General features: G+C 46.2%; 1 protein-coding gene across 2 annotated transcripts in view; it reads left to right on the top strand.

Annotated features, from left to right (window-relative positions):
• Nucleotides 1-627: 627 nt before the first annotated feature.
• ASTN2 (astrotactin 2) overlaps nucleotides 628-19,115 on the top strand; it is a 433,657-nt gene continuing 415,169 nt past the window's right edge. The window contains exon 1 of one of the 2 annotated variants that reach the window (XM_087880005.1): nucleotides 628-1,744. In XM_087880005.1, the coding sequence (XP_087736131.1) occupies nucleotides 1,105-1,744 (640 nt within the window). In that variant the 5' untranslated portion in view covers nucleotides 628-1,104. The remainder of the gene's footprint in view (nucleotides 1,745-19,115) is intronic. The other variant, XM_087880006.1, reaches the window with a different exon arrangement.

The following is a 19,115-nucleotide window of genomic DNA, read 5'->3' on the forward strand; positions in this document are numbered from 1 at the left end:
CCTCCTCTTTCTCTTCTTCTTCTTTCTCCTTCTCCTTCTCCTCCTCCTCCACCTCCTCCCATACCCCACTTTCTTCAATCTTCGTCGTCGTCTTCTTCGTCTTCTTCTTCGTCTTCTTCGTCTTCTTCTTCTTGCTCATCTTTCTCTTCTTCTTTCTCCTCCCCTCCCCCTCCCCCTCCCTCTTCCTCCCTCCTCTTCCTCCACCTCCTCTTCCTCCGACACCCCACTTCCTTCAATCTTCTTCTTCTTCTTCTTCTTCTTCTTCTTCTTCTTCTTCTTCTTCTTCTTCTTCTTCTTCTTCTTCTTCTTCTTCTTCTTCTTCTCCTTCTCCTTCTCCTTCTCCTTCTCCTTCTTCATCTCCTTGCCCTTCTCCTTCTCTTTCTCCTTCTCCTCCCCCACCTCTCCCCCCACTCCCTTCAATCACCGACAGAGACCACCTAGCTCAGAGAGCACCAAGGACCCCACAGTCCTCCCCCTCCTCCTCCTCCCCCTCCCACACCCCCACCCTCTTCCTCCAATCCCCCCCCCGGGGGGCTCACCAAACACCTGCCAAGCAAAACCACCCAGAGAGAGAGACCGCCCTCACCCCCAACCCTCCCCCCGCCCCTTCTCTCTCCCTCTCCTCTCATTTCAACCCCGGGGCTACTACCACTAATACCCCCTACTCCTTTCCCTTCTCCTTTTCTCTCCAGGCTCCCCCCCCCAAAAAAAGGGACCCCGTAAATCGAATCCTCATCCTTTGGAACTGCCTCTCTGTCTCTGTCTCTGTCTCTCGCTCTCTCTTTGCCCAGCGCGCGGGCGAAGGAAAGTTGGCAACACCTGGTCCGGGCATCTCCGGAGCGCAGGAGCCAAAGCCTCCATCGCTCCTCGGTGCCTGGGGAAGGTGGAAGGGTTGGGGGGAGAGCGGATTCTTCTTTCCCCCCACCCCCCAACCCTTCCCCACCCCCGGCAAGAGGCGGAGCCTGAGTCGGGGAAGGGGAGGAGCGAGGTGGGCTCTGCCTAGCGGCTCCTGGCTGCGTGCCGCTGCTGCTGCTGCTGGTGGTGGTGGTGGGCTCGGCGGCTGCTTCTCCGCCTTCCAACCCACCACCCACCTCCCGGCGCGCCATGGCAGCCCCGCGCGGCTGGCCGCTGCTCCGCCGCCGCCGCTTCCTCCTCTTCCTCCCCGCCGTCGCCGCTTCTTCTTCTCCTTCTTCTTCTCCATCATCATCTTCTTCTTCCTCCTCCTCTTCCTCTTCTTCTTCTTCTTCTTCCCTCCTGCCGCTGCTTCTGCTGCTGGCCAGCGGACCGGGCCCCGTGGCGGCGGCGGTGCAAGCAGAGCCGGGCGGTGGCGGTGATGGAGGAGGTGGAGGAGGAAGAGGAGGAGGAGGAGGAGGAAGCAGAGGGACCGGCGGCGGCGGCGGTGGGAACAGCCGGGGAGGGAGCCGACCGGCCGGCAGCCCTTGCCGGGAGAAAACCGTGACGGTCTCCACCTTGCCGGTGCTGCGGGAAAGCGACCTCGCCTGGAGGAGCGGAGGAGGAGGAGGAGGAGGAGGAGGAGGCCCCTCGGGTGGATCGGGCGCCTTCCCGTCTGCTGCCTCCTCTGCCGCCGCTGCTGCTGCTGCTGCTGGGGCCGGTCCGGGCTCGCTGCCTCCCGGTGCCGGCGGCGGCGATTCCCGCTTGCTCCTCTTCGTCCGGAGCGAAGTGCCAGGACGCGTGGCGGTGCAAGACGATTTGGATAACACGGAGCTGCCCTTCTTCACTTTGGGTGAGTAAAAAAGGGAGGGGGGGAGGGGAGGGGAGGGGAGGGGGGACGGGACGGATTTCCCTCTCCCCACACCCAACATCCCACCCCCCACCCCCACCCCCGCCTGCCTTCCTCCCGGTCTCTCCCACCCACCCCTTCTGGTCCTGGGGTGTGTGTGTGTGTTTTTTTTTTTGGGGGGGGGTCCTCTGGTTTTCCTGGGGTCGTTGTGACTCTTTCCTTTCCTTTCCTTTCCTTTCCTTTCCTTTCCTTTCCTTTCCTTTCCTCCCTCCCTCCCTCCCTCCTTCCTATTCATCCTTCTATATTCCTTCCTATTCCTTCCTTCCTCTCTCCCTCCCTGCCTGCCTCCCTCCCTCCCTCCCTTCCTTCCTTCCCTCCCTCCCTCCTTCTCTCCCTCTCTTCCTCCTTCCTATTCATCCATCCTTCCTTCCTTCCTTCCTTCCTTCCTTCCTTCCTTCCTTCCTTCCCTAATTCACACCCAGGATATTTTTCCTTTCCTTCTTCTCATTTCCAATTCCTTCCTTCCTTCCTTCCTTCCTTCCTTCCTTCCTTCCTTCCTTCCTTCCTTCCTTCCTTCCTTCCTTCCTTCCTTCCTTCCCTAATTCACACCCAGGATATTTTTCCTTTCCTTCTTCTCATTTCCAATTCCTTCCTTCCTTCCTTCCTTCCTTCCTTCCTTCCTTCCTTCCTTCCTTCCTTCCCTCCCTCCTTCCCTCCCTCCCTCCCTCCCTCCTTCCTATTCATCCTTCCTTCCTTCCTTCCTTCCTTCCTTCCTTCCTTCCTTCCTTCCTTCCTACCTACCTACCTACCTACCTACCTACCTACCGGTGTCTTGCCCCTTCTGCTCCTAGGCTGTGTTGGGGGGGGTATCTCTTGTTCCCTCGGGTCGTGGTGAACCCCTGCCTTCCTTCTTCCGTGTCTCTCCCCCCCCCACTTTCTGCTCCTGGGCTGTGTTTCGGGGGGGGGGCAGAGGGGGGTCTGTCTTTGGCTTCCTTGGGTCGTTGTGCCCCCCCCCACCCCGTCTCTTCTGCTCCTGAGGTGTTTGTATTTTCTAGTTTCCTGGGGTCTTTGTGATACCCCCCCTCTCTTCTCCAATCCCTTCGCAACTCGCTCCTGGAGAAAAAAGGCTCCCTTCGCTCGGCGTGCGTCCTTGGATACTTGGAAGCCCACCCACCCAAAAATAACCACCCCGAACCCTAGCCTTTTGTTGTGGGAGAGGGGTGGGTTTGAGGAAAGAAGAAAACCCAAATTCAAGGGATTGCTTTCCCACGAGACGCTGCTTAACCCGTGTATCCCCGAAAGCCCCCGCGTGACTGCTTCTCTGCGGGCTCGGTCCCTCCCGTCGGTTTCTTTTATATCTCTGGATGTTAAGAGTTGTCTCAAAGCTGCTTTTGCTTTAAAAAAAAAAAAAAAAGCAACTTAAACTGGTTTCCCCCCCCCCCACCTTGGGGAGAGAGAAACAAGAAGAAGACGTTTCGCTTCTCCCCCGAGAAGCTTCATCCGTTGTGGGTCTTTTAAATCCTCCCAGAGGCTTGGCAGGTGCGAGAATCTAACCGCCTTGGTTGCAACGTGGATCCCCATGTACCGTGAAAAGATGCTTTAAAATAAAAGGTTTGAGTAGATGAAGGGAGTGTTTATCCTCTTAGCCTTCTTCTCCCTTCCTTTGGGACCCCATTTTGCAGTTTCTGGGACTCTCCCTCGCTTTCCTGCCTTCCCTTCTTCCTTCCTCTTCCTCCTTCCACCTCTTCTTTCTCACCTGCATTATTCTTCTCCCCTCTTTCTCTCTCTCTCCCCTCTTCCTCCTCCATAGGTGTGCATTTCAGGAAGGCATGGGAGGGCTTCCCTACTTGAAAAAGTAAACATGTATTTTTTTTTTTTAAATTTGATTTATATGCCGCCCTTCTCCGGAGACTCAGGGCGGCTTACAATGTGTTAAGCAATAGCCTTCATACTTTTGTATATTTATACAAAGTCAGCTTATTGCCCCCACAAATTGGGTCCTCAATTTACCCACCTTAGAAAGGATGGAAGGCTGAGTCGACCTTGAGCCTGGCGAGATTCGAACCAGCAGTAATTGCAGGCAGCTGTGTTAATAACAGGGTGCTTAGACCACTGTACTATCAAGGCTCTTTTCTGTGGCCCCATCTCCTAGAGATTCAGGAAAGCAAGTGCACAAAAGCTAAAAATAAAAAAATAGACAAACCCATTCCCGATTCCTTCCCGAAGCATTAAGGAGGCTCCAGGGAATTCTTGTAAAGGTGTTTTTTTTTAATGCTGGTTGGTTCATCTGGGCTGCAAATTAAACCTCCTTGCCCTCCCTGTCTTCGCTAGTATTTAATCATACTGGTATTTCTCCATCCCCCTGTAACGCGACATGCAACATTTAAAAGCATGGATAGAAGACGTTGGGATGATAGCCGTCCCGATTTCATGAGAATGCCAAGTAAAAAGAGGAAAATCGAGTGGGACGGATGCACTGAATCTAAGCTCTGCATTCATATATTATATAGGTAAAGGTAAAGGTTCCCCTCGCACATACGTGCTAGTCATTCCCGACTCTAGGGGGCGGTGCTCATCTCCGTTTCAAAGCCGAAGAGACAGCACTGTCCAAAGACGTCTCCGTGGTCATGTGGCCGGCATGACTCAACACCAAAGGTGCACGGAACGCTGTTCCCTTCCCACCAAAGGTGGTCCCTATTTTTCTACTCGCATTTTTTTATGTGCTTTCGAACTGCTAGGTTGGCAGAAGCTGGGACAAGTCACGGGAGCTCACCCTGTTATGCAGCACTAGGGATTCGAACCGCCAAACTGCCGACCTTTCGATCGACAAGCTCAGCATCTTAGCCACTACGTCCCTCATATATTATATAGACTGGATCTTATATTAATTTTTGCTCCAAAAGACGCATTAAGGCTTATTTTCCAGTTAGGTCTTATTTTGGGGGAGATACAGTACTAAATGCCTCCGTCCAGCTGACAATCTTAACTGAAGCTTATTTTGGGAGGGGTAGGGTTTATATTATGAGCATCCTGAAAAATCATGCTAGGACTTATTTTCCGGTTGGGTCTTATTTTCGGGGAAACAGGATGTGTATGTGTACACACACACACACACACACACACACACACACACACACACACACACATATATATGCAAAAAAATAAAATCTCGGGTGTTTTCCTGCGTCATGTTAAATAAGTTAGTTAAAATGTTTAGAAGATTTTAAGCTAGGATTTTAATCAGAATTTTAAACATTTTAACTAACTTATTTAACATGACGCAGGAAAACACCCGAGATTTTAATTTTTTGCATATACACACCCGCGAAAACTTAAGAAGACACACACACACACACACACACACACACACACACACACACACACACATATATATATATAATTAGTTTTCTCTTTACGTTCAATAAGTACTTCATGAATAGCGTACTGTCTGAGTCCATTTGTTTAAATAGTAATACTTGTTTAAGTTCCTAATTTCTACTCATGTTATCCAACCATTGATAAAACAAGTCCCAAATTTAACAATATTCTGTGTCTTCTTTTTTTTTCTTTTAACTTCAGTGTTAGTCTGTCCATTTCTGCGCAGTCCAATTTTTTTAAAAAAAATATATATCTTCTTCCATAGGTGGTTTCCTCGTTTTTCCAATGTTGTGCAAAGAAAATTCTTGGCTGCTGTTAAAACATGTAATATCAAATATAGCAATAGCACTTAGACTTATATACCACTTCTTGGTGCTTTTACAGCCCTCTCTAAGTGATTTTCAGAGTCAGCCTCTTGCCCTTAACAGTCTGGGTCCTCATTTTACCCACCTTGGAAGGATGGAAGGCTGAGTCGTGCTTGAGCCGGTGAGATTTGAACTGCCGAACTGCAGCTAGCCGTCAGCTGAAGTAGCCTGCAGTGCTGCACTCTAACCACTGCGCCACCTCAGCTCTTAATATACATTCCCTTTATCATATTTTTCTGGTATTATGCCTAACAAAAATAGTTCTGGCTTAAAATCTATATGCTGTCTTAACGTTTCTTCTAGCCACATATGCATTTTCACCCATTTTGTTTTCTTTTGGGGGGGGGGCATGTCCACCACAAGTGATAATATGTTCCTGGTTTCTGATTACATTTCCAGCCTTTGGTGCAGGGGTGAAATCCAGCAGGCTCTGGAGAACCGGTAGCGGAAATTTTGAGTAGTTCGGAGAACCAGTAGCGCAAATACTACCTCTGGCTGGCCCCAAAGTGGGGTGGGAATGGAGATTTTGCAATATCCTTCCCCCAGGAGTGGGGAGAGAATGGGGATTTTTCAGTATCCTTCCCCTAGAGTGGGGGGGGGGGAATGGAGATTTTGCAGTATCCTTCCCCCAGAAGTGGGGAGGGAATGGAGATTTTGCAGTATCCTTCCCCTGGAGTAGGGTGGAAATAGAGATTTTGCAGTACCCTTCCCCTGCCATGCCCACCAAGCCACGCTCACAGAACTGGTAGCAAAAAAAAAAAAAAAATTGAATTTCACCACTGCTTTGGTGGACAAATTTTTAAACATTTTGGCTACTGCTGCTGGTGGTAAGTGCCACCTATGGAACGTTTTATACAAGTTTTCTTTATAAGTTGTTGCCGTCGTCAATTCATAGTTTCTTTCCCAGAGTTCTTGCCACTTATCTAGTTCTATATTAGATCCAAAACAAATTTGCCCGTACTATCATTGCCTCTTTCACCTGTTTGTCTTCCCCCGCGTTCTTGATTAAGGAAATTAAAGTGCCAGTAAAGGAGAATATTTGTATATTTGAGAATATTTGAACTCTGAACTGGAAATAAGATGCCCTGCCAATCATCAGCCCTTCCATCCTTTATCTAAATCTTCCAAGGATTACAAGCAACAGGGCATCCTTTTGTATTCTATTCTCTTTGGGCAAAAGAGCGGTGCCCTTCTCCCAATGGGCAGGAGTGCACGAACACATGGCATAGATTGAGAGGATTTGAAACGTAAATATTACGGGCTGCCCTTTGCAAACTACAAGGAACGGGTGTCAGGTTTCGATGTCATCTCAAATAAATTGCACTCCCAAACAATTAATCTTTGCTGAAATATTCCATTTATTGAGTACGACAGATCCGGCCCTGACTTCGTCGTAGCCGATACTAACCCTCTGACCCCCAAACCCTTCCCTTTCCGTTCCCCAATTCTCATCTTCTCATTGGCCATCTTCCAAGTCAGTCTCCCCAGCTTCTGACCTCACCCCGCAGGAATGTTTCCCCCTCCCATCCCATCTCCTAGGGGATATTATCTACAGAGAAAATAAGTAGGTGGAAAGTCAAGCCTCGTCTTTTTATGACAGCATCAGGATGCTGACAGCGGGCTTGTGGGTAGAGGATGAAATAGTCCCAAGGGCAGAGAGAAGATTGTGAATTGTGCAGGTCATTAATATAGAATAGAGCTGGGAGGGACCTTGGAGGTCTTCTAGTCCAGCCCTCTGCTCAAGCAGGAGAACCTATGCCATCTCAGACAAGAGGCTGTCCAGTCTCTTCTTAAGAACCTCCAGTGATGGAGCACCCACAACTGGTTAATTGTCCTCACTGTTAGGAAGTTTCTCTTCAATTCCAGGTTGCTTCTCTCCTTGATTAATTTCCATCCGTTGCTTCTTGTCCTGCCCTCAGATGCTTTGGAAAATAATTTGACCCCCCTTCTTCTTTGCGGCAGCCCCTCAAATACTGGGATGCTGCTATCATGTCTCCCCTGGTCCTTCTTTTCTCTAGACTAGCCCAAACTCAAATCCTGCAGCCGTTCTTCGTACGTCTTATTCTCCAGGCCTTTGATTCATCTTAGTTGCTCTTCTCCGCACTTTTTTTTCCAAAATCTCAACAACTTTTTTTTTTTTTTTTGGTAGTACGGTACCGGGTGTGGTCTTACTTAGGGCAGGGGTCTGCAACCTTAAATACTCTAAAGAGCCATTTGAGAGCCGTTTCCCACAGAAAAGAAAACACCGGGAGCCACAAAACCTGGGTGGGCGTGGCCAACTCGATGTCACTCACTTCCACTAGTCACATGACACACACACACACCCCGCTAGCCACGCCTATCCAGCCGGTCATTAGGGCAGAGAACCAGTTGTTAAAAAACACCGGGAGCCACAAAATCCTTTCGACATCTCTCTCTTTCCCATTCTTCCCTCTCTTCCTCCCTCTTTCCCCCTCTTCCCTCTCTCTCTGTATCTCCCTGTCTCTGCCCTGTCCGCTTCTCCATCCCCCACCGTCGCCCTTACCTTCTCGGGCCAGGCGAGGAGTGACTGGGAGGGGAGGGCGAGGGGCAGGGCCAGCCGGTGGTGAGATCACCTGATAGGGAGCCACAGCAGAGGGCCCAAAGAGCCACATGCGGCTCCGGAGCCGCAGGTTGCCGACTCCTGTACTAGGGTTTTTGTAAAGCGACACCAACACTTCACGCGATCTTGATTCTATGCCTCTGTTTTTTTACAACCCAGTATTGTATTAAGATCAAACCGTGCGAGGTTTTTCTGGAGGGAGCAGAGGTGATATAAGGAAGGTTGGGCAGCATATTGGATGTTACAGGTACTTCTCGACTTAACAACAGTTTGTTTAGAGACCGTTTATACTTACAACGGCACTGGGGAAAAAAAGTGGCCGAGGAACGTTTTTCCATACTTAACGACCGTTACAGCATCCCTGTGGTCACGTGATTTATATATTCGGATGCTCGGCCACCGACTCACATTTATGACGGTTGCAGAGTCCCGGGGCTCACGTGAGCCCCGTTTGCGACCTTTTGACAAGCAAAGTCAAGGGGGGAAGCCTGATTCACTTAACAGCGGTGTGACTAACTTTTAACAACTGCCGTAATTCACAGTGATTGCAAAATGGGGCCAAACTCACTTAGCAAATGTCTCACTTAGCAACATAAATGTTGGGCTCGATGGTGGTCGTAAGTCAAGGACTACCTGTATTGGAAGGAGAATAAAACATTCAAGACTTTTTGGTGTGTGCAAATAACTTTGTAGGTCTGAAGAAGATTCTCTTCTTCTTCTTCTTCTTCTTCTTCTTCTTCTTCTTCTTCTTCTTCTTCTTCTTCTTCTTCTTCTTCTTCTTCTTCTTCTTCCTCCTCCTCCTCCTCCTCCTCCTCCTCCTCCTCTTTCTCTTCTTTCTCCTTCTCCTCCTCCTCCTCCCCCTCCACCGCTCCCTCTTCCTCCCTCCTCCTCCACCTTCTCCTCCTCCTCCCACACCCCACTTCCTTCAGTCAATTGTTGTGCTCTCCTCCTCCTCCTTCTTCATCTTCTCCTCCTTCTTCTCCTTCTCCTTCTCCTTCTCCTTCTCCTTCTTCCTCCTCCTCCTACCTCTTTCTTCCTTCTTCTTCTCCTTCTTCTCTTCCTCCTCCTCCTTCATCTCCTCCTCCTCCTCCTCCTTCTTTTTCATCTTCTCCTCCTTCCTTCTCCTTCTTTTTCTCCTCCTCCTTCTTCTCCTTCTCCTTCTTCCTCCTCCTCCTACCTCTTTCTTCCTTCTTCTTCTCCTTCTTCTTCTTCTCCTCCTCCTCCATCTCCTCCTCCTCCTCCTCCTTCTTTAAAAAAAAAGGATTTTTGTGTTCTCACACACACAAAAAATGGAATGCATTTCTTTCTATCTTGCCTTTCTCAATCAGCAACGTACCACGGTTCCCTGGGCAGTGTACAAATCAATTACGACCATGTAATTAAAAATAAAACAATGCAAAGTAATAAAACAGCAATATAATAAGATATAACGGAGCAACCACATACTGGCAGAGACAGTTCATGAAATCACAAGCCAACTAGCGAGTAGCAATTGTGGTGAAAAGAGAGCAAACCAGATTTGGAATTGAGGTTTTATTTTATTTTATTTTTATTTTAAAAAGGGAGGGACTTTTTTTGAAATGGGGCATCCAAGTTTGCACTGGGAGATCAAGTGGAAAACCAATAGAGCTTTCCCAATGCAGTTAGCGAGAGAAAAATCCAGTTGTGCAACTCCTGTAGGGATCTCCCTGGTGGTAAAATAGATACTGAACCTTCAAACTGCATTGTAGGGAGAAAAAATACTTGAAGGTAAAGTTCACCTCAGTGTTGCTGGGAGGAGAAGATGCAATCCATCTCATGCACAGCAGCTCCGTAGATAAGAAAGGAATGAGAAGTTAAAGCAAAGGGCACGGAAGTCCACTGTAGAAGAGACCACTGCATCCACCACTAAGTAAATTCTTTTAAAAAGAGCCTTGGCAGTACAGTGGTCTAAGACACCCTGTTATTAAGCTGGTTATTAAGACCAGATGCCTGCAATTACTGCAGGTTCGAATCTCACCAAGGCTCAAGGTTGACTCAGCCTTCCATCCTTTCTAAGGTAGGTAAATTGAGGACCCAGTTTGTGGGGGCAATAAGCTGACTTTGTATAAATATACAAAAGAATGAAGGTTATTGCTTAACGCATTGTAAGCCGCCCTGAGTCTCCGGAGAAGGGCGGCATATAAATCAAATAAAAAAAAATAAAAAAATGGCAAGAAGGAGGAGGAGGAGGTGGAGGAGGAGGAAAGAAGAGAAGAGAGAAGAGGGAGAGGGGGAGGGGGAGAAGAAGAAGAGGAAGAGGAGGAGGTGGCATTGTGTGCAGTTGAGGAGGACTCTGAAAGGAAATAGGTAAATTAACAGAAAGAAGAGAAGGAGGGGTGACATTTCAGATGTCACTAGACAGGTGACTTTGCTACTGCAAACAGTTTGCATAGCCATTTTCTTCCTCCTCCTCACCTCAGTGCTTCCTCACCTCCCTCGACTTTCTCAGGCTTTTTTTTTTTATTGAAAAAGTTTTAAAACAAACACAATTTCCCCACAACCCTCCCTCCCAACCCCCCCTCCCCCTCCCCGACTTCCCAGAGCAGAACACAAGGTATTTCTATTGACCTTTAACAATAAACTAAATTGCATAACCAATCATTAAACTAACACCCCCTAAAAAAAAAAATTCTTAACCCCCCATATATAAAATCCTATTTCTTAGACATAATACTTCTAATATCACTTATATAGCACTTATACAAATAAAAGAGATCATTCATAAGCTATTTGATATTTTTTGGTCTGATACTTATTTTGTATATAATCAATCCATCTTCTCCAGTCCTGTATATACCTTTCTTGTGTGTGATCCTTCAGATATGCTGAAATTTTAGCCATTTCAGCTAAATTAGTTACTTTCAATATCCAATCATCAATAGTAGGCAAAAAGTCCTTCTTCCAGTGTTGTGCTACCAACAATCTTGCTGCTGTTATCAAGTTCAAAATCAATTTAGTCTCTGCAACTGTACAGTCCGTAGTTATACCCAGTAAGAACAACTGTGGAGTAAATTTCAGTCTCTTTTTAAGAATATTCTGCATCACCCACCTACTTTCTCAGGCTTTTGAGGACTCAAGGTGAAAGGAAGGGAGGCGCACGACCCAAAAGTTGTGCCTTTTTCTCTAGGATAGAATAATCTTGCCAGATCGTGTCAAGATCCCTGCCGTCATTATCGCAGCTGACTGGTTATTCCCCCAGAAAAGGAAACGTTTAAGCGACTGCGCCCAGACCGAGTCTCACATCTTATGACAGAATTGCTAAAGTGGGCTGCTGATCTCTGAGCAAACAGCTCAGAAAATCTTCCTGTAATTTCCTGCCGTGGCTTCCCGCTGCTTCTACTCGAAAACTCGGGGCGCAAATTAACGGCTTCCATGAATTTTAGATCATCAGCCGTTTTGTGCGGCACAAGAAGAAGGACCGGAAGAGATTGGGCATCATTTGGGGAAGCCTTGCTAGTCACACGACTTGTCTGAGGTTTCTCCCAAAGTTCTTCCTGTACAGGAAGTCCCCGACTTACGACCGCAATGGAGCTCCAAATGTCCGTCGCTTAAGCCAGACGGTGGTGAAGCGAGTCTTCTGTTCCATTTTATAACCTTTCGTGCCTCAGTTCTTCAGGGAATTGCTGCCGTTGTTAAGTGTGTCACCCGGTCGTTGAGCAAATCCAGCTTCCCCCTTGGACTTCGCTTGTCGGAAGGTCGCAAAAGGGAATCACATGAAACTCCCCCCGGGAGGGGGGGGCCCTGCCACCGTCATAAATGCGAGTCGGTTGCCGGGGATTTGTCAATTAAAAAGGGTGATAAATGGTTCTAAGTCACTTTTTTCAGTGCCGTGGTAACTTTGCTACTAAACGAACTGTCGTAAGTCGAGGACCGCCTGTGTTGAATATCCATATTGAGAGCGTATGCACCAAGGCAAATTCCTTGTGTGTCCAGTCACACTTGGCCAATAAAAAATTCTATTTTCTTTTTTCTTTCTTTAAGAGCTATACAGTTTTAATGACAGATTAGGAGTTTTAATTAAAGGGCAAGAATATAAAGGACAAAATATTCCGAGGGGTAATGGTGACTTAAGGAGATAAACAAGACCGAAACTCTTTAGTCCACCATACAATCTGTGTAACTAGAAAGGACGTATTTCATTAGAACGGCTTCTTTTGGGAACCTTAACATTGTAAAACGCCCTTTGCTGGCAGCATTCATTGGCCTTTCCTATTCCTATTCCTGCTGGGAAGAGACATCGGTTCCCTTGAGCTCACTGGGAGTTTGACGTCAGCCATCTGAGGAATAAAGTGCCTCCAATGATGGCGACATCCAGATGATTCTGAAAAATTCAAAAATATTCAAAAAAATTCAAAAAAATTCTATTCTATTCTATTCTATTCTATTCTATTCTATTCTATTCTATTCTATTCTATTCTATTCTACTCTACTCTACTCTACTCTACTCTACTCTACTCTATCCCATCCCATCCCATCCCATCCCATCCCATCCCTTCCCACTCCACTCCACTCCACTCCACTCCACTCCACTCCATTCTATACTCTACTCTATGCCATCCCATCCCATCCCATCCCACTCCACTCCACTCCACTCCACTCCATTCTATACTCTACTCTACTCTATCCCATCCCATCACACTCCACTCCACTCCACTCCATTCTATACTCTACTCTATGCCATCCCGTCCCATCCCATCCCACTCCACTCCACTCCACTCCATTCTATACTCTATCCCATCCCATCACACTCCACTCCACTCCACTCCATTCTATACTCTACTCTACTCTATCCCATCCCACTCCACTCCACTCCACTCCACTTCACTCCACTCCACTCCACTCCACTCCACTCCACTCCACTCCACTCTATACTCTACTCTACTCTATCCCATCCCATCCCATCGCATCCCACTCCACTCCACTGCACTCCACTCCACTCCACTCCACTCCACTCCACTCCACTCCACTCCATTCTCTACTCTACTCTACTCTACTCTACTCTACTCTACTCTACTCTACTCTACTCTACTCTACTCTATATGATCCATAGGTAAGATTTTGTAAGAATTACAGCCAGGAAATTTCATTTCAGCTTCTTCTATCAGTGATTGTTTCATTTAATTGATGGTTACAAACTCGCCCTTTTCTTGTTCCACTGAACTGGACCAGAACTGGGATTCGCATACTGTAGCAATTGGTTCGCCCAGCATTGAAAATATGAGTGCTTGCGCACCCTCTGCGCATGTGTGCAGCATCACAAAACATGGCAATTCGCTCGTGGGTGCCATCCCCACATGCGTGTGGTGTCAAAACCACAGCGATATAGGATGGGATTGCACCCAGGCAGGTTGCCACTACCGGTTTTCCCGAACCGGCTGAATGCCACCTCTGAATTGGACTCCTTGCACAACTCCAGAGAACGACAATTCTTGCACCCTTTTGATTTTGTGGAGGAAAGGAAGGAGCAATGGGGGCTTCAAAAGCTGTTTTTAATTATGGCCCAAACCTCTGTTTAGTGTTCTAGGAAAGCTACCGGGTGATTTGTGACGATGTTGAGCTTCTGATCTATGGGTGCTGAAAGGATGGTGGAAGGTATTTTGTGAATGATGACAGCCGATTCCTGTATCTCATCTGTAAGGGAGATGCTTTATGTGATTCATTCATTAGGCAGACACGTGCCAATTAGTCTGACAAATGAAGCCTTATTATTGGAGTGGTTATGCACAAGTCAGACAAGAGACTCCCCGAGTTATCCCGAAAGGAAGGAAGGAAGGAAGGAAGGAAGGAAGGAAAGAAAGAAGAAAAGAAAGAAAGAAAGAAAGAAAGGAAGGAAGGAAGGAAGGAAGGAAGGAAGGAAGGGAAGAAGGAAAGGAAAGGAAAGGAAAGGAAAGGAAAGGAAAGGAAAGGAAAGGAAGGAAACGGGAATGAGAGGAAGCAGATAGATGGATGGATGTGAGGGAGGAAGGAAGGAAGGAAAGAAGGAGAGGAAAGAGAATGAGGGAGAAAGGAGGGAGGGAGGGAAGAAGGGAAGATGAAAAAGGAAAAAGGGAGGGAGGAACAAAGATGAAAAAGAAAGAAGAAAGAAGAAAAGAAAGGGGAGAGAGGAAGGAAGGAAGGAGAGGAAAGAATGAGGGAGGGAGAAAGGGAGGAGGGAGGGAGGGAGGGAAGAAGGGAAGATGAAAAAGGGAAAAGGGGAGGAATGAAGATGAAAAAGAAAAAAATAAAAGAAAGAGGGGAGACAGGAAGCAAGGAAGGAGAGGAAACGGAATGAGGAGGGAGAAAGGAAGGGAGCAAGGGAGGGAAGGAGAAAGGATGGGAGGCAGGGAAGACGGGAAGATGAAAAAGGAAATGAGAAGAGGGAGGGAGGGAGGGAGGAACGAAGATGAAAAAGAAAAAAGAAGAAAGGGGAGGGAGGAAGGAAGGAAGATGAGAAAGGAAAAAAGGAGGGAGGGCAAAGGAAGAGAAGGAGGGAGGGAGGCTATGAAAAAGGAAGCAAGCAAGCAAGCAAGCAAGGAAGGAAGGAAGGAAGGAAGGCGCTTGCTGGATGGAACGTTTTAGAAGTATGGCTGTTAGCTTTCTCAGGTAAACCACCTAGCAAACAGGATGAAATTTTATTTCATTGTACAGCTACATTCACAGAAGTCTGAAAGTACAACCCTCCCCATCTCTTTTACCCCCTTCCCAAATCAGGGAGGGGGCCTCTCTTCTTGGCCTCTTCCCCCCCACCCCCGAGATCTATCCTTCCTCTTATCCAAAGGTTCCCTCTGCAGTTCGTCTGGATCCAGTCCCTCAAGGTCATTCCCACATACCATTGCAAGGGGAAACTGTCCGGTCTGTTTCTTCGACATTTTTCTCCCCCCCACCCCTCCTTTTTTTTTTTTTTTTTAATCTGCCTGCTTTCAACCTTGAAGAGCAGAGCCTTCCCTTTAAAAAACGAAAGGCAGGAATTCCGTTAGCCATCTTATGTATTTAAAACACGGCACTATTGATTGCCACTAAAATCTCCAGGCAGATATGCTGATGGGTCTCCATTATCTCTGCTTAATAAGTCGGTGGCTATTGAATGGCCGATCCGTGGCATGATTTATCATTGTCCAAGCTGGCCGAGGCTCTTGAGATTTTTCACGGTCGGAAATATCTGAAGCTTCTTCCCCCCACTTGTGATTTTAACGTCGCTGAACTGATGTCCATTCCAGGCACGGGGAAACTTAAGTCTCGCTTAACTTCTCCGTAATTTCATCGGCTTTCAGACTCGGCTAGTTAACCCAGTTCTCATGGAAACAAAGATGATGAGGAGACTGGAGGCTCAAACATACGATGAACAGTTGCAGGAACTGGGCATGGCTAGTCTAGTGAAGAGAAGGACCAGGGGAGACATGATAGCAGTCTTCCAATATTTGAGGGGCTGCCACAGAGAGGAGGAAGGGGGTCAAAGTATTCTCCAAAGCACCTGAAGGTCAGACGAGGAATAATGGATGGAAACCGACCAAGGAGAGATTCAACCTCAATTTTAAATGGATTTTAAATTGGAATGTTTTAATTACGGCCAAAATTATTTAATTATTTTAAACAGTTTTTTAGATTTTGTATGTTTGTATGTATGTCTTGTTTTTACTTTGGCTGTTCACCGCCCTGAGTCCTACATTGGAGAAGGGCGGTATAGAAATTTAAACAAATAAAAAATAAATAAATAAATAAACCTGGAAATAAGGAGGAATTTCCTGACAGAGAGAGCTATCAACCCATGGAACAGAAGTTGCCTTCGGACATTGTGGGAGCTTCATCACTGGAGGCTTTCATGGAAAGACTGGACAGCCATCTGTCAGAAATGGTGTAGGGTCTCCTGCTTGGGCGGGGGGTTGGACTAGATGACCTACAAGGTCCCTTCTAACTCTGCTATTGTGTTCCGTTCCATTCTTCTATTCTATTCTATTCTATTCTATTCTATTCTATTCTATTCTAGTCTAGTCTAGTCTAGTCTAGTCTAGTCTAGTCCAGTCCATTCCGTATTCCGTATTCCGTATTCCGTATTCCGTATTCCGTATTCCGTATTCTATTCTATTCTATTCTATTCTATTCTATTCTATTCTATTCTATTCTATTCTATTCTATTCTAGTCTATTCTAGTCTATTCTATTCTAGTCTAGTCTAGTCCAGTCCATTCCGTATTCCGTATTCTATTCTATTCTATTCTATTCTATTCTATTCTATTCTATTCTATTCTATTCTATTCTATTCTATTCCATTCCATTCCATTCCATTCCATTCCATTCCGTATTCCGTATTCCGTATTCCGTATTCTAGTCTAGTCTAGTCCAGTCCAGTCCAGTCCAGTCCAGTCCATTCCATTCCATTCCATTCCATTCCATTCCATTCCATTCCATTCCGTATTCCGTATTCCGTATTCCGTATTCTATTCTATTCTATTCTATTCTATTCCATTCTATTCTATTCTATTCTATTCTATTCCATTCCATTCCATTCCATTCCATTCCGTATTCCGTATTCCGTATTCCGTATTCCGTATTCCGTATTTTATTCTATTCTATTCTATTCTATTCTATTCTATTCTATTCTAGTCTAGTCTAGTCTAGTCTAGTCTAGTCTAGTCTAGTCTAGTCTAGTCTAGTCTAGTCTAGTCCAGTCCAGTCCGTATTCCGTATTCCGTATTCCGTATTCCGTATTCCGTATTCTATTCTATTCTATTCTATTCTATTCTATTCTATTCTATTCTATTCTATTCTATTCTATTCTATTCACGTCACCGGATGCAACTTTTATGTACAATGATCAGAACGGGGGTGGGGGTGGGGTGTGTGGGGGAAATAACATTTTGCGGTTCCACACAGGGTCTGTCTTGGTTCAAGGTGTAATGAGATAAAGATTGATTTTCCAGGGGACGTTTCCAGCTGTGAGACAAAACTGTGCAAAGTTATGAGAGTTGTCAAACACTGGAGGAGATGTTTCGCCCACTGGGGGGTGGGGGTGTCGATGATCGGATGAAGACAGACATGGAGAAAGTTTTAGCAGTGGAAATTCAGTCCCCCAAATGCTTGTTTTCCCCTAAATGAGTGGTGCAGTGGCCTAGAGGTGGAGCTCTCGCCTCACAATCAGGAGGCTGTGAGTTTGATCCCAGGTAGAGGCAGATATTTCTCTCTCTGGGCACAATGAGAATATAGCTGCTGAATATAACTCCACATTGGCGACAGGAAAGGCATCCGGCCAGTAAACCCTCAGCTCCATTTAGTTGCCAGGCAAGGGATTATGTTAAATGAGAATGATCTTTGAGGTTTAGGATAATATTTCCAACTTACTTTTTGATAATCTGATCCTATCTTTGGCAGACTTGATTACAGCTAGTGCTCGATTTACGACAGTTCATTTAGTGACCGTTCAAAGTACCATGGCACTGAAAAAAGAGCCTTGGTAGTACAGTGGTCTAAGGCACCCTGTTATTAAGCTGGTTATTAAGACCAGCTGCCTGCAATTACTGCAGGTTCTAATCTCGCCAAGGCTCAAGGTTGACTCAGCCTTCCATCCTTTCTAAGGTAGGTAAATTGAGGACCCAGTTTGTGGGGGCAATAAGCTGACTTTGTATAAATATACAAAAGGATGAAGGCTATTGCTGAGCACATTGTAAGCCGCCCTGAGTCTCCGGAGAAGGGCGGCATATAAATCAAATTTTTTTAAAAAAAGTGATTTACAGCCGTTTTCCCCAGTTTTAACTTTTGCAGCATCCCCTGTAAATCACATGATAGAAAAACAAATGTTTGGTAACCGGTTCATATTTTATAACCGCTGCAGGTCACGGGATCCCCTTTTGCGTCGGTGGGGGAAACCAGATTTGCTTAACGACTGCATTGCTAAGTCAACAACTGCAGCGATTCACTTAGCCACCGAGGCAAGGAAAGTTGCAGCGTGGGGGCAAAGCTCACTTAAGAAATGTTTCGCTTAACAGCCGGATTGGTAACTTATCAACTGCCGTGATTCAATTAACAACGTTGGCCGGAAAGGTGGGAAAATGGGGGAAAAAAAACTCAGCGTCTGGCTTAGCGACAGAAATTTGTGGCTCCATTGTGAGGTCGTAAGTCGAGGACTACCCGTACAGGAAGAACTTGGGGAGAAATCTCTGAAAGCCTTAGGTCAAGGCTCCCCAATTTGTCGTAAATCGAGGACTAGCCGGATAGGATTAGTGAAGACAATCTTCCATCATTAAGATGTTCTTTCTGAATCAATTTTCTTGATCCCTCAAGAGCTGTTAAAACAGGAACGTTTAACTTTTCTTTCTTTTTTGTAAAATCAGTAAGCCTCCCCTCTTTTTCCTCCCATAAATCAGGTTTGTTTGATCCTGTCCTAATCCCGGTCGTTCGGTCTTAATAAGAATAAGAAATAAGATTTCTTTAATAAGAAAATAAAGTTTGTTCGTTTGTTTAATTGATTGATTAGCCCTATCAAAGGGCAGACTACCAGACACAAATTCTTACGAAAATCTGGTTAAAAACAATTTAAAATGGAATTGGAATTAAAAAAAATGCCATTTTAAAGTGAAATTTGGAATACAATGCAGTTTAAAATGAAATTTGGAATGCGATAACAATCATTTCGCCTATGGATAAATAAAATATGATAAAATTATATTTCAGTGTCGCCCCTACAATCTACCCCAATCAGTCCCACATATTTTAGACCAGAATTATACCAGCAGTCCTCGATTTACAACAATTTACTTAGGGACCGTTCGAAGTTACAACGGTGCCAGAAAAAAAGGGTCGTTTTTCACACTTACGACCACTGCAGCGTCTCCGTGATCACATCATCAAAATTCAGATGCTCGCCAACAACCCGCTCACATTTATGATGGTTGCAGCCTCCCAGGGTCACACAATCCCCTTTTGCGACCTTCCATGGGGGAAGACCAATTTATTTAACCACCAAGGATTCATTTAACGGCTGCGGCAAGAGAGGTCGTAACACAGGGGGCCAAGGCTCACCACCACTGCCTTGCTTAACGACAGAAACGTTGGCCATA

The sequence above is a fragment of the Pantherophis guttatus genome, chromosome 16, assembly GCF_059756535.1.
Source record: "Pantherophis guttatus breed Tessera chromosome 16, ASM5975653v1, whole genome shotgun sequence".
NCBI classification, from domain to species: Eukaryota; Metazoa; Chordata; class Lepidosauria; order Squamata; family Colubridae; genus Pantherophis; species Pantherophis guttatus.